General features: G+C 41.1%; 1 protein-coding gene and 1 long non-coding RNA gene across 5 annotated transcripts; one reads left to right on the forward strand and one right to left on the reverse strand.

Annotated features, from left to right (window-relative positions):
• Positions 1-602: 602 nt before the first annotated feature.
• On the reverse strand, positions 603-14,773 carry LOC121864655. 4 transcript variants are annotated; one of them, XR_006088629.1, is made up of 5 exons: positions 14,716-14,773; positions 11,700-11,777; positions 2,414-2,508; positions 1,902-1,979; positions 603-1,115 (listed from the first exon to the last, which is right to left on the reverse strand). It is a non-coding gene; the product is annotated as an uncharacterized LOC121864655 (long non-coding RNA). The 4 variants fall into 4 exon arrangements; XR_006088628.1 differs by lacking the exon at positions 14,716-14,773 and adding an exon at positions 14,339-14,488; XR_006088630.1 differs by lacking the exon at positions 14,716-14,773 and adding an exon at positions 14,081-14,177.
• Positions 14,774-15,623: 850 nt separating this feature from the next.
• LOC121864647 (exonuclease GOR-like) lies at positions 15,624-23,641 on the forward strand. Its single transcript, XM_042363771.1, has 2 exons — positions 15,624-15,778; positions 21,930-23,641. Exon 2 carries the CDS (start codon positions 21,948-21,950, stop codon positions 22,809-22,811), a length of 864 nt encoding a protein of 287 aa, XP_042219705.1. The 5' UTR covers positions 15,624-15,778; positions 21,930-21,947; the 3' UTR covers positions 22,812-23,641.
• The last annotated feature ends 740 nt before the right edge of the window (positions 23,642-24,381 follow it).

A 24,381-nucleotide genomic window follows, 5' to 3' on the forward strand; every position in this document is an offset into this window, starting at 1 on the left:
GTGGGGCAGGTACCACCCACACTGTGAGGACAGGTATCACCTACACTGTGAGGGCAGGTACCACCCACACTGTGAGATGGGGCAGGTACCACCCACACTGTGAGGACAGGTATCACCCACACTGTGAGGGCAGGTACCACCCACACTGTGAGGTGGGGCAGGTACCACCCACACTATGAGGAGGGGCAGGTACCACCCACACTATGAGGAGGGGCAGGTACCACCCACACTATGAGGAGGGGCAGGTACCACCCACACTGTGAGGGACAGGTACCACTAAAGCTACTACTGTAATGTATATTCACTAAGATGTGCCACTCAGGGCCGGACTTGTGTAGCTGCAATCAAGGCAACTGTGGGGCCAGCTGGTTACCTGTGCACTTCCCTGCTCAGCGCTCATATCAAAATTAACTTGATAGTGGTACCTTCCTGCTGTAGTAGCTGCCTTCTGATTATATACATCAAGTAAACCCTCAATGTTTTTCATTAAAATTGTTAAATTCAAATGACTTTGTACAAAATAAATAGCATGTATTGTACACCTTAGTAAAACAAGCTCTGTGCTGTACTATTCTAAAGGAGAAAAAAAAAACAGTACAGTATCAACTTGGTTTTTTGTTTTAATTCACAAAACATAATTGTGACAAATTTAATGTTTTCCCATTTCTCTAATGGTAGAGCTTTATAAATTTCCATTCTTTAGTTTGAGACTTAAGTATAATCACTCTTGAAACAAATGGTTATGATGAATTTATTTAACAGATTACATTACTCGCTACTGGATTTACATTTAAGTAATTTAACATAAAATTTCCTTAGAGAGGACAGTATGTGGCCCTCACTTAATGAAGGTGAACAGCTGTCCCAAAGTTCTTGACACACACACACACACACTTGAATATTTACATTTCTTTGATTAATAGGAATAATGATGCTGCTTTCACACCCTTGGACATGTTCTTCTACTTGATTTTCTGCATATGTAAGCTAAAGCACTATCTTCCAGCTGTGTCATTTGATATTAGGGCTCTGATCATTAGGTTAGGTCAGGTTCCAAGTTTCTTCTTACTGGCTGACTGATGTAACTGTACCTGACTCCACTGTTGCTTGGACATCTGCAAAAACAAAACTTATATAATCTTTAAATAATGGACAGACACATAATAAGCAGCTATCAATCAAGGAGGTACTACGGCCTGGGAAGATATTGGAAGCATAATGCGTTGTCTAATGGTGGATCCTGCTGCCATATGGCATCACAAAAATTGTGACCAAGTCCCAGATTGCTGATCTGATTTTCTGCCTTAATTACACACAATTGCAGGGTCTCAATTGTTTCTTTTATTTTAACAACACAATACAGTATACATGTATCATTTCTCACTCCTGATATTTTTTTTATTATTTATAGCTCATTATTATTTATAATTTTTATTTGTATTAATATTTTCTTTCATTATAATTGTTATTTATTTTTACTAATTTTATTATTATTATTATTACAGGCCTTGGTGTGTTTCATTAAAAATGACCTGTGCCCAGGGGGGCTAATGCCAGTGTAAAAAAAAAAAAAAAAAAAAAAAAAAACAGTGCAAAGATTGACGATCAACCCACAACTAATATACAAAAGTGACAATTTCAACTCTAAAGGAAGAAACAACTGTCAGTGACAATCAGAGCTCAGCAGCCAATGGTGACCTGACGTAGACCTGACACATCCAGGGTCAACTGTTCACCCACCATCACCAACACTGGATGAGAAGCCAAGAAACACTCCAAACTACATCAGGAGAGAAATGAGGACTCCCTACTCCACCCAGGTGAGGAATTATGAATTCCTAACTGCATCACATGAGGAACAAGAACCATCCCTAACACCCTGTGTGAGCTGAAGGACCTACCTGGAACATTGGCGGCTGTGCTAAACATCTGCAGCTGTAGTGAGGGAGTGGCCCTTAGCACCCAGATATGACGGCCATCTGAAACGTATGAAGGACTTTGTTGGCGCCACTATCAAGATCAGCTCCTACAGTACCAGATCTATACTTAATCTATATGTTGACCCTGTGCCTGGGTGTGCTATTCCATGTAAAAGAAAAAAAAAATGTTACTTATCTTTTTATACTAAAATCTATTGTCAATAAAGTGACCCACTCCCAAATTTCACCATAAGTAACTTATCATCTCTGCTTCTTTTATATTTTCAGCCTTCTGGCTGCCATGTTATCTTTATAAACCGTTAATTATCATTATTAAACACATTCTCCCATCAATCAATGTCACTGTTGTTAAAAGATCCAGTGTTAAAGATGTGTTCTGGAATGAAATGTTCCTTCCACACCAAGATTAACAGTCAACTTCTCCCAAGCTATTAAAATATAGTGAGCACAGCAATTTGGACACAGTTCTTTACCTAATCCAATGTCCATGTTTCATCCTAGTAAGATGATGTACTGTATCAACATCCAAGCAGGGCCAAGGTTATGAGGGACCACATCTCAGTTTCATCTGCAATAAAGTTTAGGGACATTACTGACCAGTGTCAAACCCCAATGGGCAAACTTTTGAATGACTAAATTAAAACACACTTCATAAATTAAACCACTAGTGTGAATAGACAGTTGGTTCAGAAAATATATTTTACTTTACAAAAACAATAAGTGTACGTCTTATTTCTGGTAAGGATTAACCACTCTGGAATCCTGCCACCATAAGACTTGCTATTCTTGCCCTCTCAATGGCACCATGTGTATTAACCATTTGGAGGTCTTGGTGTGGCGGAGTGGGCATAGTAATATAAATCTAGAAACATGATGGTTGAAATGACACTTGTCCTAATTAAAAAGAATAAATTAATACTGTACAGTACAAGTACTTCTATAGCAGGAACATACGAGGCATATACCTTCAATATTCATCTATTTTTGTATTCGTGCTTACTGGAGGGAGCTAAAAATAGGAGCAAACACATACACGAATAATTATCCAAATTAAAACCCCCGAAAGATGCCATCTAAATTCACCTACGATTCCTTCTTAGTCTTTTTCATTCTTACTGAAAGGTGGCCAAAACAGGAACACATACACACATTCTCCCATCAATCAAAATAACCGTTGTTAAAAATGTGCTCACCTATGAAATGTTACTTCCACACCAAGGTCTGAAATCTGGTTAACAGTCCTCTTTACCCCAAGCTATTATGTTGAAAGATGGTAAAATCAACAATTAGGACACAGTTCTTTACCTAAGCCACTGGCCATGTTATAACCTAGGAATGTGATCTTCCAGATAAAGAACCATCATTTTGAGGGTCCACTTCTACAGTAAACCTCCTTCTAACAGTCTTCTCCGTTCATGTAATCCATTAGATGTGGTTTCACATCTAACAAACCCTCAATATAATGGACTTTCCTCTCTGTGTAGTCCGTTAAATAGAGGTTTCACTGTATAAATATTTTTTGTTAGGTAGCTACTACAGTATAGTTAACCTGGACCTTTCGCCTTAAATACAGTTTTTTTTTATTCGTCTTGTATTAATACTTTTTCCAAGTTTCAACTAAATTCACAGAGGAACAACTTACCAGCTACTGCTACATTATATATGATTTAATGTTCATAAAATGATCAAAACTCATCTACCAAACCTAAGACAGGGAGGTTACCGCATTTTACTTCATCTGCTTACTGATAAGTCAAATAACGTAGCAGCACAGTATCATATTTGTTAAGTTTTTCAAATAATTATTCATGTGGATCAAATAAAAGTCTAGGACATATAAGAGAAGCAGCAATGGTGTCGGAGCTCACAGACTGCGGTCCTACAGTCCAGTAACTCTCACACAAAGAAATGTTTATACCACGGGTTCCCAAGCATTTTTCAGTGCGACCCCGTCTAGTGCTGTCGCCTATCCAGTGCGACCCCAAGTCATTACATACAGTATGCTGTATATAAGAAGATTCCTAGGGTAAATACAGACATACAGCTGCTCCCTGACTTACGACGGGGTTAGGGACAGACATCCAGGTCGTAAGTCGAAATGGTCGTAAGTCGGAAATGCTTAAATAATACATAGAAAAACAAATAATGGGGGTCTCTTTTTCTTCTCAGCACCACAAAACACTCACCTTTAAGCTTGCCAGCCATCTTAAAGTGAATTACAGATGAAAATTTTGTCTGTGTACTGAACAAAGACGCAGAGAACTAGAAGATATACGTAGAAGTGAGGATGACCTGAGAAGAAGAGAGGATCAAGCCAGATTTGAAGTCTTGATTTCCCTGTTAGCCTCCCCACAACGATCTACTGTACAAGATTCTTCTGCCACTACTAATGCTGATACGACTAGAGGTACTGGTACCTCATTTCCCAGAGTCGGTTCAACAATTCCTCAAAAGGCTGCAGCACAAACGCCTCCCTCTCTGAAGTCTGACGCTTCTTATCAGATATTTCGGGAATGGCGTCGACGTTGGCAAGACTATGCAACAATGGTTGATCTGTCAAGTTTACCACAGACTAAACAGATGATACAGCTTTGTATGTGCTTGTACTTAGAGACACAACGTACTCTCGAGCACACACTTCAAGTGCCTCCTACTAACACGTCCCCTTCTGATGCAAGAGCTTACCTTCTCAAGGAGTTTGCTGACATGTTGGTTACGAAGAAATCTTTAGGATCCACACCACTCAAGCCGATGGTGGGTCCGCCTATGAAGATTCATCTTAAGGATGGTGCCACACCTTTTGCCATCCACACCCCTCGTTTGATTCCTCACGCCTACAAGGAGCTAGTTAGACAAGAGCTTGACTCCATGGTTGCTCAGGGAATCATCAAGCCGGCCGGAGACGAACCTTCACCTTGGTGCCACCCTCTCGTCCCCGTCGCCAAACCTCGTGGTGGAGTACGGATCACCACTGATCTATCAAAACTTAACCAGCAAGTTTCCCGTCCAGCCCACCCTTCACCCACACCCTTCGCAGCTGTTCGAAATGTGGACCCGAAGGCGAAGTTTTTTACAACGATGGATGCCTTATGTGGTTATTGGCAGATCGAGTTGGCCAAAGAAGACCAGCATTTGACTACATTCATCACACCATATGGAAGATATCAGTATTGCAGAGGCCCCATGAGATTTGCCGCTACGGGCAATGCATTCTGTCAACGTGGTGATGCGGCCCTTCAAGGAGTCACGAATTGTGTCAAGGTGGTTGATGATATTTTACTCCATGACGAAGACTACTGTGCCCACCTCTCCCGAATATATGAAGTTCTTACCAGATGTCGAAAGTACGGGATTACCCTCAACGCTGACAAGTTTGTAGTCGCCGCACCATCAGTGAACTTCTGTGGGTACACTCTCTCAGCATCAGGCATCGCAGCTGACCTGGAGAAATTAAGTGGAATCAGGGATTTTCCAAACCCTGCCAACCTGACAGACCTCCGTTCATTTTTGGGTCTGGTCAATCAGCTGGCTGAATTTTCACCTGACATCTCCGCCGCAGCCCAGCCGTTACGCCCCCTGCTGAGCCCCAGGAGGACATTCCTGTGGACCCCAGATCATCAAGAGGCCTTCCAGTGAGTCAAGCAGGCCCTCTTAAGTCCACCTGTCCTCGCCTGTTACGACCCAGCCCTACCCACTGTCCTCAAGACTGACACCTCCAGACTCTACGGCGTTGGTTACGCCCTTCTGCAGGACCATGGCGGTGGACAACTCCGCTTAATTCAGTGTGGATCCCGGTTCCTAACGGACGCCGAGACCCGATATGCCACGATTGAGCTGGAGATGTTTGCTGTTGTCTGGGCGATGGCGAAGTGCCGCTTCCACCTGAAAGGACTTCAGCACTTCACGGATCATCACCCTCTTGTACCTATTATCAATCACTACTCTTTGGATGCAGTAGAGAATTCTCGCCTTCAACGTTTGAAAGAGAAGCTCTCGCCTTATCTCTTCACAGCTGTGTGGCGTGCGGGTAAGCTGCTGTGCATCCCGGATGCCCTGTCCCGCGCCCCTGTCAGTCGCCCCACCCCAGAGGACGAGATGTTGTGTTCTACAGCTGCCGCATCCCTCAAGTCAGTAGTCTCATTGAAGGCCGTCTTCACATCAGAAGAGTCTACAGCACCGGATGCAGACAAGACCCTTGAAGATCTCCGCACCGCAGCCCGGGCCGACCCTTCCTATATCCGGCTCGTCGACTGTGTGTCCCAGGGATTTCCATCTAACCGATACGACCTTCATGAATTGCTACTCCCGTACTGGAAGATACGCGTGGACCTCTATTGTGACGGAGACCTCGTCTTGTATGGTCTACGAGTAGTCATTCCTGCTGCCCTACGCCGCCGTACCTTGACCCGCCTTCACGACAGCCATCGAGGAGTGGAGGCCACCAAGCGATGGGCGAAGCAGACTGTATTTTGGCCCGGAATCGATGCGGACATTGCAAGTACCGTCCGTGCCTGTGAGCCGTGCCAGATTCTGCAACCCAGCCAGCAACAGGAACCTTTAATGTGCGACGATAACCCTTCAAGACCCTTCGAGTCTGTGTCGGCAGACTTCTTTGCAGTGGCAGAGGAAGTCCTTCCTGTCATTGCCGGCCGATTGTCTGGATGGCCTGTTGTCGTCCCCTGTGGTAGTGATACAACGGCTGCTGCTACCATCCAGAATTTCAGACATTACTTCAGAGAAGTTGGTGTTCCCCTCCGCCTCTGGACTGATGGAGGACCCCAGTTCACCAGCCACGAGTTCCGGGACTTCATGGACCGTTGGGGAGTCCGTCATGTCGTGACCTCGCCCCACTACCCCCAGGTGAATGGACACGCTGAAGCCGCAGTCAAGACTGTTAAACACCTGATCCTTAAGGTGTCACCCTCAGGAAATATCGACTGCGAGGACTTCGATTGAGGTTTGTTAGAGTTACGCAACACCCCGAACTTCACCGGACGCTCCCCAGCCCAGGTTCTATATGGACATCATCTCAGGTCTTGTGTTCCTGCCCACCCGAAGTCTTTTTCTCAAGAATGGCAGGCCAAGACTGAAGAATGTGACCGCCGTGCAGCAGAACGAGCCGCAGATGTCGCTGCTCGGTACGACTGTCATGCCCGCCCCCTTCCCAGGTTGAGTATCGGCCAGCAGGTCAGGATTCAAGATCCGGTATCTCACCGCTGGGACAAGGTTGGGGTTGTCATGGGTATTGGCCGGTCCAGGGACTACCAAGTGCGTCTTCCTAGTGGTAGAGTATGGTGGAGGAACCGTCGTTTCCTCCGACCTGTGGAGCTGCCTAGTGTTGACCCTTCCCCAGTTGAGTCCCCTAATGTTGATGTCTTTACAGTAAATCCATCCCCACCTTGTGTTTCTGCCCCGGTACTCCGCAGGTCCGAGCGACTCAGAAACAAAAGGTCCGCTCAAGATGAAACTATGAGCGTATAGGGGGGAGGGAGGTGTATAATATGGACACGAAGTAGTACCTTAAGCTGTGTATCCTTATATTACTCTATTAATTATGTATAGTAAAGTATTACAGAACATGTATTAATCCTATGTAATATTTCCATTTATTATGCACCATGTTATGCATGTGAATTATCATATTTACATATTATGTATTCAGCTTGTGAATGCTGGCATCTGTACATGCCAGCGCGGAGTGATACAGAGAGTTCAGATCGCTAGTCCTTATGGTGTGGAAGCCCACGGCTATTCGTTTCCTCTGTATATCTCCCGTACGAGAATAAGAACCTATTTTCAAGATAACAAGTGTTTTTGTATACCCTCAGTAGTGTAGAACATTTTGGGGGTATCAAAGACAAACATAGGTAAAGTATAGTTATAATTATTCTCATATGACCATAGTATTGTAAACAGAGTGCCTTGGTATATATATATACAGTATATATATATATATATATATATATATATATATATATATATATATATATATATATATATATATATATATATATATATATATATATATATATATATATATATATATATATAGGTTGTACCTCTCTAGTCCGGCATTCTGTGGTCCGGAAACTCCCGTGGTCCGGAACGATTTTAGTTTGTCCAATAGGTAGATAGGCAGCTTTTTTTTATTTATTTTTTCTTATCTGAATTATTATTATTATTACAAGAGTATTAAATTTTTGCCCCTCAGGCCCTAATGTGGGTCAGTGACCTATTCCCGGGTGGGCTAATCCCCTTAAAAAAAAAAGCCGCGGGAAATTAAGGTTTGTTTACATCCGGCAGTTCGGCTGCTCTCTCTCTCTCTCTCTGCTTGTCTATACAGAGTACAACATTTAACCCTTCAATATATATGAGCAGTAAATAAGTGTTGCTTTCATATTCTTATGTAGAGTAATGACGATATATTTTCACATGTGCGCACTTACATACGAGCAGTCTCACTTTTTTTTTTACCATTAATGGTTAGCTACTTATATTGTTCCATTTATTAACATTAAATAACATTACAGGTACTTCAAGCAACCATATTCATTTTTTACATTAATTTTACTACAGCTAAACTCAGGGTCTTATTTTCTTCAGTTTTATATGTAGAACCAATCAGTCACTGGTTTCGTAAGCTTTAACATAAACAATGCCGGCAGCCGTCTCGTCTCCTCTAATATTCCACGTATTATTAATAAATTGTATTGTTAATTTTGCACACACGTACATTAATTCAATAAAAACAAATTCAGAAACATTAATTAAAATATATATGAACAGTAAATAAGTGTTGCTTTCATATTCTTATGTAAAGTAATGACGATATGTTTTCACGTGTGCGCATGCGCACTTACATATGCGATCTCTCTTTTTTCTTTACCATTATCGTTAGCTACTTCTATTGTTCCATTTATTAACATTAAATAACATTACTTAAAACAACCATATTAATTTTACTACAGCTACAACCAAGGTCTTATTTTCTTCAGTTTTATATGTAGAACCAGTCAGTCACTGGTTTTGTAATCAACGAAAACAATGCTGTGTCATTTCCTCATGTGTTTTAATATTCTACGTATTATTAATGAATTGTATTGCTCATTTTGCACACATAAACATTAATTCAATAAAAAAGACATTCAGTAATAAACAATAATGAATCTTTTGTAAATAAGGGAAATGACCCTGTTTACACGATTATGCACGTCGTCTGCACGTTGGCGGGCCGTTCAAACCAATCGAAATTCAAGTTTCCGCCGTCAAAATTTGTATTTATTTTTTTGTGTGTTCCAATAAAATACGTTAAGAATTAAAAACTCGCGAAATTTGAGAAGCTACTATACGACATTTAACCCTTCAATATGTCTTCAAAGAGACCATGACGCAGAGAAAGTGGTGCTAGTGCTTCCAGGCATAAGCACAAGTCACTATCTATCCAGGAAAAGGGTGAATTTCCAGGGTCCGGCAATTTCCATGGTCCGGCACCGGTCAGGTCCCGAGGTTGCCGGACTAGAGAGGTACAACCTGTAGTAGTAGTAATAATAATAATAATAATAATAATAATAATAATAATAATAATAAAGAACCATAAAGAAATAAAAAAGAAGAAAAAAGATCAAAAGTGAGAAATATACGTAAGTATGATGTGATGTCAATAGTAAGATAAACAATTGAGACCCTGCAATTGTGTGTAAATGAGGCAGAAAATCAGATCAGCAACCTGAGACTTGGTCACAATTTTCGTGATGCCATATAGCAGCAGGGTCTACCATTAGACAACACATTATGCTTCCAATATCTTCCCAGGCGGAAGTACCTTCCTGCTTGGTAGCTGCTTAGGTGAGATACCGTTTTACAGGTAATACAGTATGTACTTGTGTTGTCTCATAGGTAGACTTAAAGTAACCTTTTCAAAGCTTATAACAAAAGTACATTCAAGTAACAAGTGTTATAAGTATAAACAAATTCACCAAACCTGCAAGCTCAGTGGTGCCCTAGACACAAATTATTACAGTACGTAGTATAATTTTCTGTTACCAAACACTTATTTCAGCAAAATAATATTCCCAATAAATTAGTGTATCTTTATAGTACAGTGAACCCCCTCTTTACGCAGTTTCACTTTACGCGTTTCCACGTTTATGCGGTACCCTGCCGAAACCGGAATGCTCACTTTCCGCGGTGTGTGTACCCTTTTACGCGGAGAGCGGCGAGAGCAGGGTGCGCACAAGGTCACCCAGTCATCAAAACATTACCGAGTTCTTCACCCGCCACCCACCACAGCCGGCCCAAGTCAGTGATAGTGATAATGATAGTGAGGATATGGACTTATATGGACTTTGAGGGGTTTGACAAAGAGGCCCTGCAAGCCTCTGTGGTGGATAGTGATACAATTGATACAAGTGATACAGGTGAGGGCCAATAATCTGCACTCTGCCTCGGAACCAACCCCCCATCCCCGTGTGCCCAGCCATCTTTTCTCCTAATGTAAGGGTTAAAAAACCTAATATTATTGATATTTCTCTTAATTATTAATTGTGTGTGCATACCATCATAAAATTAAGAAGTTATTTTTACTACAACGTAGGTATTGTGTCTGAAAAAGTGGAGTTTGGGGGTCGGCCCGGTCTCTATTTCAATTAATCCCATATGTTATGTTGTTCACTTTACGCGGGCCGCCGTGGGTTCAATTGACCGCGTAAAGTGAGGGTTCACTGTAGTTCACACAACATTCCTACCCCAAATGTTTTATCATATTCCTAAAAGACGTCTAACTTTAAGATAGTTTTCTTCTATTACATTACCGTCGGAAACGTATAATATTGGAAATACCGCATGCCAAATCTTTCTCTATTTAATTCCATTAATCTTCAGCCATTATCGCCTACCCGACCTCCCACTCAGTGTATTCCCTTCATAAATTGTCATGTGCATGCATTCCCATACACGTCACGCGGCCAATCAAAAGTGTTATTTTTTTGCCACCAATTAAAATGAATTGTGGTTTCTACTTTCAGAATTCGAGGTATTTATTGCCCAAACAGATTCGATTGTGATTTTGGGTCTCTCAGGCTTCGAAATTCAAATTCATTTCCGACCATGGAAGTCTGCGATGGGTGTCACTTTAATTATATGGTGTTAATTGTGTGTTTTTGGGAAAAACTAACAAGCAATAGAATTCTTTAGATCTCATGGTGTTCTCCCGACTCCAGTAAAGATTTTAATTCAGAATACGGTAAGAAATAACAGTGATTCCCTCATATGGTGAGAGTGTGGTTACATAAAAACACCGTGAGTTAGGTCAGGTTAGATTAGGTTAGGTCAATCCAAAAAAATTTAGGTTTATATCTTCTCTAGTGTTTTTTGGTGCATCTTGGCCATGATCTTTGTCAGAGAACGCCCCACCCAAAACCCCGGTTCCCAACAGGATCCCTTATCATGTTGAGGGTAGAAGGGGGCGATAACTAAAAAAACAAAAAAAAACAGGCAATTTCCGACGAAAGTCAAGGTCAGAACCAATCAAAACACACAAATAAACAATAAAAAAACATAATTTTGACTTCCTAACAGAGTTAAGTGAACTACTATAAATTTACCAAAATTAGTGTTTGACAAGATTGAATTTACTAACAACATTATTATTCACTTGAGTTGCAATTGTTATTAAAACTAAAGCGGAGAAGAGAATAAAGTAAATATCGTAAGACCGAGTGCATAGTATGTGACGACCAAGCAGTAGTACTGTTACCTTACCTTGTTATCCAGGGGAGCTGCTACAGCCACCACACATCAGTTTAACAGTCACGGATATTTGAATATCTTCCACTAAACCTGAAATAAAACACGTAATTAGTGTGCGCTACACAACTTGCTGATAAATTATATCTAGCGCTTGTGAGACCTCACCTGGATTATGCAGTTCAGTTCTGGTCACCGTATTACAGAATGGATATAGAATCCTTGGAAAGAATCCAGAGGAGAATGACAAGACTAATCCCGGGCATTAGGAACCTTGAATACAGAGACAGGTTAAACCATCTTAATTTGCACTCCCTCGAGAGACGTAGAGTGAGGGGCGACATGATATAGGTGTATAAATGGAAGTCAGGGTTAAACAAAGGGGACATTACAAAGGTAATCAAACTATCCAACCAGGAGCAAACTCGGAACAATGGGTTTAAATTAGACAAATTTAGATTTTGGCATGAAATAGGTAAACACTGGTTTGGAAACAAAGTAAAGGATGAATGGAACAAGTTACCAAATATCATCATTAACTCGAATACGCTGGATAGCTTCAAACATAGGTTGGATGCTTATATGAGCAATTGGGGTTGGGTATAAACGGGACAGCCCAGTATGGGTCAATAGGCCCGCTGCAGTTTCCTCCATTCTTATGTTCCCACATGGTCACCTTGATAGTTTCTGGCATCGATAATGGGATCTGTCCATATCGTCACCACTATTTTTAACCCGTTTCGTAACCACTGCTTCACCCGTTTCGTCACCGCGTTCATTCCCATCAATATGTACACGAAAATGTTGCTTGGGATAGAAAATAATCAGAAATACAGAGACAATTTATTAACGACGAAAATATAAATAAAAACATTGTTAAAACGCCTGCAATCATCCCACTTAAACAGTATTTAATACTCATGGAAACTTGGAAAACCCTGACTTTTTTTTTTTAGAAAATTAAAATTGGTGATATTTTTTCTTCATATTCATCCCACAGCTTCCAGAGATGGACTTGTTTGTCATGATTTGCTTTTCTTGTGCACGATTTTAGCTTGTGCTCAGACTGGATAAGCACTGGAGCAGGATGAGATACATTCAGGAACCAGTGCATGCCAGTCCGATTAATTACCCAAATGTACCCAAATGTAGCAAAATGAAGCCGCAATGAAGTCAAATGATGGTCGTACAAGCGTAAATCGGGCTGTGAATCACTTCTCGATTATTATTTGGTGTCATAAAGTCACAAAAAATTGGTAAACTTAATTTAATCTGAGTTGTGTTAGGTTAGGTTAGGTTAGGTACATGCACTTGTTCTATTAACTCAGATTAAATTAAGTTTACCAATTTTTTGTGACTTCGTGACACCAAATACTAGTCGAGGTTAGGTTAGGTTAGGTACATGCACTTGTTCTATTTACTCAGATTAAATTAAGTTTACCAATTTTTTGTGACTTCGTGACACCAAATACCAGTCGAGAAGTGATTGGCAGTCCCATTTATTCATGTAGGACCATTATTTGACTTTATTGTGGCTACATTTGGGTACATTTGGGTAATTAGTCGGACCCGTGGATGCCCAGTACTTACCAACAGAGCTTAACAGAGACGTAACCAATCGCCCAAGCGGCTAACGAGCTGATCATTGGTGGAGAGGATAAAAGTAATATATACAAGAAAATAACTGTTGCTTGGGATAGAAAATAATAAAAAACACTAAGACAATTTATTAAAGACGAAAATAAAAAATAAAAACATCGATACGCATGTAGTCATCTCACTGCTCGGAGGTTTAAGCGCGGGTGCCAAATCACCTACAATTGTCCTGTATTTTGTTTATTTACCAATGTTTTAATCGTTTTCTTTATTGAATTATTAATATTCATGTAAAATAATAACACAATACTTCTCGAGTCGTCTGTATACACGTGTAATTTCTATTCATGTAAAATAATAACTTACAATTTGTCACTTATACCAGTTACTATTAGTGGTGACGAAACGGATTTGATATTGGTGACGAAATGGGGTTTTGGTAACGAGCCAGGTCAGTGACGAAATGGATTGGCGACGAAATGGGGTGTACCTTCGGCAACTTACTCACAAGATGTTGAAGAGTCCAACCAACTACAGTTTATACTAGCTAAGTTCAATGTTGTATCACATTCTGTTTAAATTTATTTGTTTTTTGACTGATATTCACCTAACCAAATATAAGGAACTCAATATTTTTGTTTTATGGCTTATTTTGGGCTACTCACAGTCACACATCTTTGTTGCTCAGCCTCACTTGTCACTACAGTACTACGCTAGCCACACCTTTGGGGTGGGTTTGGTCCTAGAGGACAGAAACGCTCCAATTACCTACCAGTGTGTATGTTATTATGTGAACTTACTAAAGCCGTATGGCGATCTTTGTGCATTAAAATATACTGTATATAGCATTCTTTCTGTATATCTATATATCTTTCAGAGAACGAGTTGTAAAATTCGTTGTTGAAAACATTATAGATTTAATTTTATTTGGTAAATATGTCACATAAATAATGAACCAAGAAAGTAAATGACTAATTAAATTTTAAATTATAGAAAATTAAACACAAGAAATTAGTTTTAAATAATAATAGTTTCGTAAACCAAAGAACATTAGTTACCATCCCAGGCACAGCCGCACAGCCCCAGGAGGATACCTACACCATGATGTGACCACACACATCACACCTCACACAGTATGGTGAGTGAGTATCCTAAACTAAGTACAGTAGATGCTGAGGATAAAAGGAAGACAGATCCACTCCCAAGTCCTGACCATTTAATCAACCATCCAATGAAAAATTAAATGGTGGTATTTCCAGGAAGAATTAAATGTTATATAAATCTACAGTACTCAACACCTACGACATTACAAATTTCATGTCATTGTAATCTTGTAGTTAATACTATTTAAATCTGGTAACTATAGTTTTTATGTATTTAAACTGAAAAACCATGTCAATATTAGCAGATTAATCAAAATGCACAGGGAACTTACAGTATGGTTGCTAGACACCGCTATCCGATATTTTTGTTTGCCTTAATAGTCTCTGCTTTAAGATAATACTGTAACGTGTTTTAGAAAATTTTCCCCTTTTAACAGCATTTGTGAAGAATTAAAATACTCTGGATGTGATATTTTTTGTGACGTAGAAAAAATACCAGTTTTAAGGAGAATAAGTTTGTGATGACTTGTAGGATAATCGGACGCTGTTGATTGTCAGTTCCAATAAAAACATATTGACATTTTAAACGAATTTACTTACAATGAGTGTTTTCTTAGCAAGTATTAAATACAGTGCTTTATTTAGCGTACGTAATATGTATGGTGGCATATTACTAAAACATGGAGTGGTATACGTTTACTTTATGTGCAATATGTGGCAGGAGGTTTCATGTGCACCTATAGGGCCGCACTGGGAGGTGTGTGTGTGTGTGTGTAACCCGGTAGGGGGGTGGCCTCCTCATTTGTTCAACTATCTTTTTGAGCTATACATAATATCAGCGGCACCGGCCTTCTTATATAATGTTCTTATGATCAGTACTGAAGTAAAATAAAAATAGATGGACAGGCTTTGCTCTCACCCTCCCCCCACCTCCCAATATTTTTTTGGGGTGCACCATTGTGTACATGAATTAAGCTACATAATTATGAAGGTATGCTTTTTTGAAATATTAGTTACCGTATGGTTTAGTTTGGCGCCATACTTTTGGTGGCGACCGCAGTGTGCGGTGTAGCCTAATGTTTATACTGTAGTGTGGTAGCCTAGTGACCGTCTCCATTACAACCTGAGGCAACACACAACTATAGCAGGAACAAGTTGAAGAGGCGGAACCAACTGATCCAGCTGACATTGCCTTCACCACACGAATCATACGAGATGCGGGTATTGATCAAGAGTTGACGGTGTCGACGAGTAGTGCAAAGTGCGCTCCACACCCAGTGTAAGCAGTGCCAGTGCAGTGAGTCACTGTTACAGCCAGAGCTACTGCTGAACCCGTCTTATGTAACATACGCAGTACTCCAAGTTAGTGAAACATCACTGCTACCAATATTACAGGTTAGTGCAACGCAAACAGTGTTACCAATATTGCAGGTTAGTGCGACACAAACAGTATTACCAATATTGCAGGTTAGTGTAACACAAACAGTGCTACCAATATTACAGGTTGGTGCGGGCCCCTATACGGGTTGAGAATAAGAAAAAGAATACATTCAATGGAATGTATCTATTTCAGTATATTGGGATGAGCCAGTTAACAATAAATGCAATTATGCAAGCATTAACAATAAATGCAAGCATTAACAATAAATGCAAGCATTAGTGCGACAAACAGTGTTACCAGTATTGCAGGTTAGTGCGACACAAACAATATTACTAATATTGCAGGTTAGTGCAACACAAACAGTGCTGCCAATATTACAGGTTAGTGTAACACAGTGATACCAATATTACGGGTTAGTGCGACAATCAATGTTACTAATATTGCAGGTTAGTGCAACATAAACAGTTCTGCCAATATTACAGGTGCAATTAAAAATTCATTGCCCTCACGTAGGAGGCATTTTGCTGAAAGTTATCTTGTAGGTAGTTTTGGTCTGTAGGTTTTGTGGTAGTGTTTTCCCCGATGAATATAAAGGTGTTTTTAACCGGTGACTTGTTGGGTGACACTCTTATATAGCTTCTTTGTTTACTCTTTACTTTTTTCTTTTATCCTCTTCGCCACTCATCGGCTCGTTAGCCGCTTGGGCGATCGGTCACGTCTCTGATTACGTTTCCTTTTCATTAATTTTATCCTCGTCACCAAAAGATCGGCTCGCTAGCTGCCCGGGCGATCGGTCACGTCTCCGCCACGCACTGTTGGCAAATACTGGGCATGCACCGGCTCCTGAATGTACCTGAACCCGCTCCAGTGTTGGTCAAGTCTTGTTTTGAAAGTGCTCGCACTCGGTGCTGTCACAACACTCTCTGGTAGATTGTTCCAAGAGTTTACAACCCTCACTCCGAAAAAGTTTGCCTTGTAGGGGTATTGAGATATTAATGTTGTCTAGCACTCAGGATGGAAGGAAACTCTAAGGTGGTTTTCTTGTATAATATAAGTTATATGATAGACAGTCTGGTGCTGGAGGTGCCGTGTGGTGAGGAGCTGGTCAGTAGAGACGTTCGGTGAGTAGCGTGTTGAAGGAGGTAGATGTGCAGGAGCTTCGTTAGAGAAGATGTTGCCTGTTGCTGGCCTCCAGGTTGAATGAACGCTGACAGCGTGGAGCTTGCTGGAGGAGGTGTTGCTTGTTCAGGAAGGTGGGCAGAATGAGAGTTGGTTGGTGAGGAAGCTCAGAGAAGGACAGCTGGTGGGTCGCCATGCTCGCTGGCGGGAGCGAGGACTGCTAGGCAGGCGAGGAGAAGCGAAGGCAGCCAGGCAGCGGCGGAGGAGGAGGTGTTGCTTGTTCAAGAAGAATGGTCAGAATGAATCTCAATGGAGAGACAGAGCTTATATACCCAGCAGCAGCCGCCAGTCCTCTATGAATCATGTTGGGAAAACCCAGAAAGTCGCCGGTGACTAGTTCCGTTGCTAAGATACGGTAACATCTGGTTGGTTGCTAGGGAAGGCGGTAGCAGCTTGGTGACGCCGCTAAGCAGTTGTAAGCAGTTGTAGGGGAGACGTCCACTACAGCCTTCACAGTTTTCTGGACTTGCGGCTTCTTCAATCTTGAGCTGTGACCCCTTGTGGAGCGAGCGTCAGAAATATTGACTGGGACAACATTGTAGGTGACTATGAATCTGAAGACTTCCTAGCCGCAGTACAGGACAATTTTTTTAAACAACTAATTACAGAACCTACTAGAGGTGACAATATATTAGACCTAGTATTAACAAATAAAGAAAATATTATCAGAGATATCACAGTAGGGAAAGAACTAGGTAACAGTGATCACAGAGAAATCAGGTTCACCCTAAATTGGGAAACGAAAAACATTGACAATATGGTCAGAGTCCTAAACTTTCGGTTGGGGGATTATCAGGGGTTAAGAAGGTACCTAGGTGAGGTCACCTGGGAACAGTCACGCCAGTCCCCAGTAGGAAGGGGTGAGGTCATAGATGACACAACAATTGATCATGACTATATTATATTCACTAGTCTACTACATCAGTGCTACTCAAAGTGTGGTCCGAAGACCGGTGCCGGTCCGTGAGCCATCGTCTGCCGGTACGCGGAGAGTTTTCAGAAAAGAAAGAAACGATAGTCACGTTCCACACCACGTGACACTGCCGGGACATCTGACTCGGTCTTTTTTTTTTTAACATTTTCATTGTAGTTTTTATATTTATTATGGCTATATTTTTCATTTACTTACTCATGTTAAAAGTCATTGCTATGCAACTAACGAATGCGATATAATGAACAGCAAAACAGCGAACTGAAATACGTATAACAACACCTTCATGATGATGTGGCGTTTGACTCTGTGGGAACCACACCTGGGGATATCAAAAGGGCACATCACCTTGTGTTGCCAGAATTGCCACGTTTCTTGGCCACCAGTTACGCCATATCCACCCAAAACATAAATCTTTTTATTTTAAGTATGGTAGTTATTTAATTTCGGATAAAATAAATGTATGCATCTCATTAAAAGAAATGGCCGATTTTTTACTATGCGTGCCAGCCGTGAAGGGTGTTACACAGCTGGCAACCCTGCTATTCCACACGTGTGGATCAGCAGTCTGTGATGTCAGGTCACAGGTCAGTGGTGAGTTACCATCAAGAAGTGGAACAGAGAGCATCATACGGGTATCTGCGTGTTTGTCATTTGGGACCCCATCCCAACCCACTTTTATATTCATTATATTTTTCCTGTATAAAATAATATTACTACGAATGTTCAAATAATATTTTCTCTGATCGTAAACAATTAATTGTATGGCACAAATATGGTACTGGTCCCTGGCACACTGGGAAGACTTGTTACGTCAATGACGATTGGCCTTAGAATGAATAAGACATCATGTCTTCATGTTTAGTACAGATAGTCTCAAAATGCCCCTGAAATAGGACATATTTCAAAAGATAGGCCCCGGGATTGGCTCGCTTCGCTCGCCAGTCCATGGCACATTGAAAAAAAACCATGCCGGTCCGCCACATCAGATAGTTTGAGAAGCGCTGTACTACATAAAGCACAAGAACAAAATATACCATACAGAAAAATTAGGTCAAATAAGAATGAGCCAAGGTGGATGACCAAAAAACTTAAACATGACATAGGAATAAAGAAAGGAATTTATAAGAAATTAAAGGGAGGGGAGGAGCAACTCCGAAATAGGTATAATGAACTATCTAGTGATGTTAAGAAAAATATAAGGAAAGCAAAGAGAGACTATGAAATCAGAATAGCAAGAGAATCCAAGGCAAATCCCAAGGGATTTTTCCAGGTATATAGAACAAAGGTCAAGGACAAAGTTGGGCCTTTAAAGTCAGGGAGGGGGGAAGTGATAAATGGCAGTGAAGAAATAAGCGAAGCATTGAACAGCTACTTATCAGTTTTCAGAGAAGAAATTCGCGAGGAAATTCCAGAGGTGGAACTGATATTTAGGGGAAAGGAAGAAGAGAAATTAAAGAATATCACTATCAGAAAAGAGGATGTTTTTAAGAGGATAAATAAACTAAAGAAGACAAAATCCCCAGGGCCGGATGAAATTTTCCCTCGAGCCTTGAAAGAGTGTAGGGAATAGATTAGCGGACCCCTCATAAATTTATTTACAAAAACATTAGACACGGGAGTTGTGCCAGACGTGTGGAAACAGGCAAATGTAGTTCCCATGATTCAAACAGGGAGACAGAGCATCAGCGTCAAATTACCGGCCGATCAGTTTGACGTCAGTAGTGGGGAAATTTCCTGAATCAATTATAGCGGATAGCATCTGATCGCATTTAGAGAAAAGCAAATTAATCTACGACTCTCAACATGGGTTTACAAAGGTAAAATCTTTTCTAACAAATCTGCTGACGTTTTTTAGGAAAGTCTTCGAGGCAGTAGATTATGACGAAAATTACCATGTTATTTACTTAAACTTTAGCAAAGTATTTGACAAAGTACCGCATCAGAGGCTTCTGAGAAAAGTTAAGGCTCATGGTATCGAGGGGGAAGTTTTAAATTGGATAAAATCATGGCTCACCGATAGAACGCAGAGGGTCAGCGTAGATGGTGTTAAATCTGAGTGGGGCTGTGTAACCAGTGGGGTTCCCCAGGGGTCAGTACTAGGCCCACTCTTGTTCATAAGCTACATAACGATCTAGATACTGGGATCAGCAGTGACATAAGTAAGTTTGTGGATGACACCAAAATAAGGCGGCAGATTAATTCAGGGCAGGATGCAAATGCACTACAGGAGGATCTAAATAAACTGCAGGGGTGGTCTGAAAAATGGCAAATGAAATTCAACACCAGCAAGTGCAGCGTACTTAATATTGGAAGAACAAATACTGTCAATGTACACAGCCTTAACAACATCAACCTAGAGAAGTCGACTTGTGAAAGAGACCTAGGGGTACTTGTAAGCCCGGACCTACGGCCTAGAAATCAGTGCGTTCATGTTCGAAATAAGGCAAACAGAGTATTGGGTTTTATATCTAGAAGTGTAAGTAATAAGAGTGCAGAGGTCTTATAGCAACTATATCTTGCGCTAGTCAGGCCGCACCTCGATTATGCGGTTCAGTTCTGGTGCCCTTATTATAGAATGGATATCAATTCACTGGAGTCGGTGCAACGAAGAATGACGAAAATGATTCCGGGACTTAGAAACCTTCCATATCATGATAGGTTAAAGAAACTAAACTTGCAATCCCTAGAAAGATGAAGAGTGCGGGGAGATATGATAGAAGTATTTAAGTGGGTGAAATGAATCAATAAAGGGGATATAAATAAAGTTCTTATAATATCCGAGCAGGATAGGACTCGGAGCAACGGATTTAAGTTGGATAAGTTTAGGTTTAGGAGGGAGATAGGAAAGAACTGGTTCACAAATAGGGTGGTGGACGAGTGGAACAAGCTTAGCAACTTTGTAGTAAGTGCTGGAACGCTGGAAAGTTTCAAAAGGAGGCTGGATAGATTCATGGACGATAGAGAGTGGTAGTAACTCTCGACAGGAGCTGCCATGCACAGGCCAACCGGCCTATTGCAGACTCCTTATTTTCTTATGTTCTTATGTTCCAAGTAAGGACACTCGACTGAGTAGTGCCCCCTGAGATGCTTATACACCTCAAGTAGGTGACCCCTTGCCCGTCTGTAGTATAAGCTAGGCAGTGACCTTACCCTTTATTACCGATACACTGTGCAGTCTTGTGTTTGAGGGAGGGGAAGTGGGTGTGGTGATAACATGGGTGCACGACAAGTGCACACTATTAAGATGTGCGTGCTTTCATAGCTGTCAATGATCACGATTTAAACAAATTTAAATCCGTAAAGTAATAGGTGTGCATATGGAGAAGTTTGATTAAAAAAAAATCTATGATGTTTGGCACTCATATTGTACTATCCGTTACCGGAATTGCACTTGGTTCCAAAAATGCATAAAATGTTAATATCTGTATTCACTGTACCGTAGAAGTGACTGATATAACGTGAAGAACGAGCTTCTGCCCAACGTAGTAATAAGGGTGTCTGGAGTCCGGGAGCTAAACATAATATGGTGCCCCCCCCCCCCCTTCAATAATAAAACTTTTGCACTCAAATTTTCTAACTTCTAACCTTCCATGGCAACTGTACTTATGAAATGTGAATATAATTTTCATTCACATTCACATTAACTGTACTGAAAAAAAGTTTTATAGCAACTGCATGAGGCGGCATTATGAATAATGAATAATACGTTTCACTACCATTGTATTATTATTTTTTTCGTTAAAACTACTGTACTGTATTAGCAAATTCCGTCACCTGCTAGGATTATGTCAGAAATGTATAGTTGATCTGTTTCAGACAGTTTCAACACACAATTAAGAGCGAGGGGCGTGTGTGAGGAAGCGGAGTTCAGTTATGTGGCTGCAGTGTTTAAAAGTGGAAACAGAACGTTAGGAGCTGATGGTGAATTAAGTTAGAATGTGGAATCTACTCACCTCATTTAGTTCTGATAATAGTTTTGTGTTAAATAAGGAATTATATCTTAACCTCCGAAAATTTGAATTATTCTCCTATTAATAATATTTTTTTTTCAGAAGTCTGACCTTATCGAGATGGCATTATACCATCGCCTACAGCATCTGAAGCTCTCGGAGGAGGATATGTGTTTCTTTGGGTTTCCCCTCTCTCACTGGCAGATAGGAAAAGCGAGACTTCCCAATCCTGAGAACGAGTATAGTATTATCACAAGGCCTGACAGACGGATTTGTCGACGCTGTAAAACTGCTTACAGAGTTGACCATTTTGGACGGTCTGTCTCACCTGAGTTGTGCGGGTACCACTGGGGCAAGTTGTCGACTAAATCGGTTCCCTTCTACTACTGCTGCCGTGGGCCTGTCTCATCTGAACCGTGTTGCATTGCACCACAACATGTCTCTGATGAGATAGATCCTAAGAAATTGGATGGCTTTATTAAAACAAATCTTAATAGCAATTTCAATAAGGAATCTGTCTACGCCTTAGACTGCGAGATGGTCTTCACAACAGGTGGGATGGACGTGGCAGCCATCACCGTCGTGGACTCCAACTGCCAGGTGGTGTACGAGACGCTGGTGCTGCCCGACGCTCCTATTCTGGACTACACCACACAACACTCAGGTCTCATTGAACAACAGTTCCTGGGAGTCACGACTCGACTACGAGACGTACACATGCAGCTGCTCACGCTGGTCGGAAAAAACACCATCCTAGTAGGCCATGGATTGAATCACGACCTTCTCCGTTTGAAGGTAGTGCATGATCACGTTGTAGATACCAGTGTCCTATATCCACATCCTAGGGGGTTACCTTTCCGATCTTCATTGATCTTCTTAAAGAATAGGTACTTGGGGCGTGGCCCAAAGATCGACACGGTCTTAAAATGTAGAGGCGACGCCCAAGCAACCATGCAACTCGCTCGTCTGAAGTGTTTCACATGAAACTTGCAATCCTCAGGCATATTCCTATAAGCTTGCAATCTGCTCGGATGTTCTCTCCCTGTGCTTTGTGTATCATGTCTTATGATATTTTAAAGTCATAATTCAAAGGAAATACTGTATTCAGAAATCCTGTACAAATCTGTAAAATGACTGATGAATTCAGCTTGTGCTTGTAATTATGTTCTACTGTACTTTATATTCGCTTTTGCTCAGCAGGGTTCACATTCGTTTCATATACAAATCAATCAAAATCGCGTTGGAACTTACAGTAAAACGATATAAACATTAAGAAATCTAGTCAAAAGTCTGAGTTAATAACATTTGTATATCTTCTTTGAACAATGTAATATTTTGTTGTCAATCTTACACCCACCAGCTTATGGTCAACTATAAATGCTTGTTATCCGTTGAGAAAGATGATTTCCAACACTAATCATTAAGGGTGCTGGTGGTGGAGCCAGTGAGACACTACCAATCATCCTGTCTCCTCTACCAACACTGAACAATATAAGTTCATTTAGAAAGTAACAATGAACAGATTAACTGGTCAACGGATAGTAAGCTGATAAGTGATGAAATGATAAATTATAATTATTAGTATCATTGATTTCTATGCGACAAAGAAATATTGAGATTTGTATACTGTTCTATAATTGCAATAGTCTTTATATCAGGGCTAGATAGTTTATTCCGAGATAAAAATACCAGTCTAGAACTGGTTATATGGTAATGGTCCTGTAATATCCATGTGGTAATAATATCATACTATAGTTGGTGCCTTACCCTACATACAATGTATCAATAACATGCTAATAAAGCAATCTGCCTGCGGTAATTATTTAGTTTACTCCCCAGCCGCTTGGCAGCGCCATTTTGGGCGGTGAACGCGTTCGCCCATTGGAAGGGATACACCCAGGGGGGTCTACTGGTTGCCCGGACCCCCCACCCCCCACCCCCCCGCCCGGGCCATGCTCCTCCAAAATCCCAAGATTAGGAAATGTTCTTTATTATTTACAGTAAAACTGACCCAACTGACTTCGTTCCACATTTTGGAAAAACCCATGCTGGACCCAGCTACTTCCTATATACACCCATACCTGACTCAGCTGACCCCAATTTCACGTTTTGGGATTTCCACCCACGGTCACTCCTTTATCTACCTGACTTCCATGTGGAGGCTGGAGACAGGGTTCTGTGTATGCACCTAGGCACAGATGCCAAGAAACTGGCACAATTATAGCAGATAAGGTGACAACCACCATCACAGGGTATGGACTTGATATAAACAACCTAAGAGGTCAGGTCTATGACGGAGCTGACAGTTATCATAGAGGAGGCCAACCCCTTGGCCCTTTGACAGCACTACTCATCGCATGCCCTCAACTTGGCTGTTGTTAAGTCCATCCAGATCACCAGTATCAGGAATATGATGGGCACCGTGGAGAAGATCTCAACTTTCATGGAAGGACATCCCAAACGTGCATATGCCTTGGAGGCAGCTGTCCTGGAGACCCAACCTGAATCAAGGAAACACAAGCTGAAAAATGTGTGCTATACTCGTTGGGTGCAA

The sequence above is a fragment of the Homarus americanus genome, unplaced genomic scaffold, assembly GCF_018991925.1.
Source record: "Homarus americanus isolate GMGI-L3 unplaced genomic scaffold, GMGI_Hamer_2.0 scaffold59578, whole genome shotgun sequence".
In the NCBI taxonomy this organism is placed as follows: Eukaryota; Metazoa; Arthropoda; class Malacostraca; order Decapoda; family Nephropidae; genus Homarus; species Homarus americanus.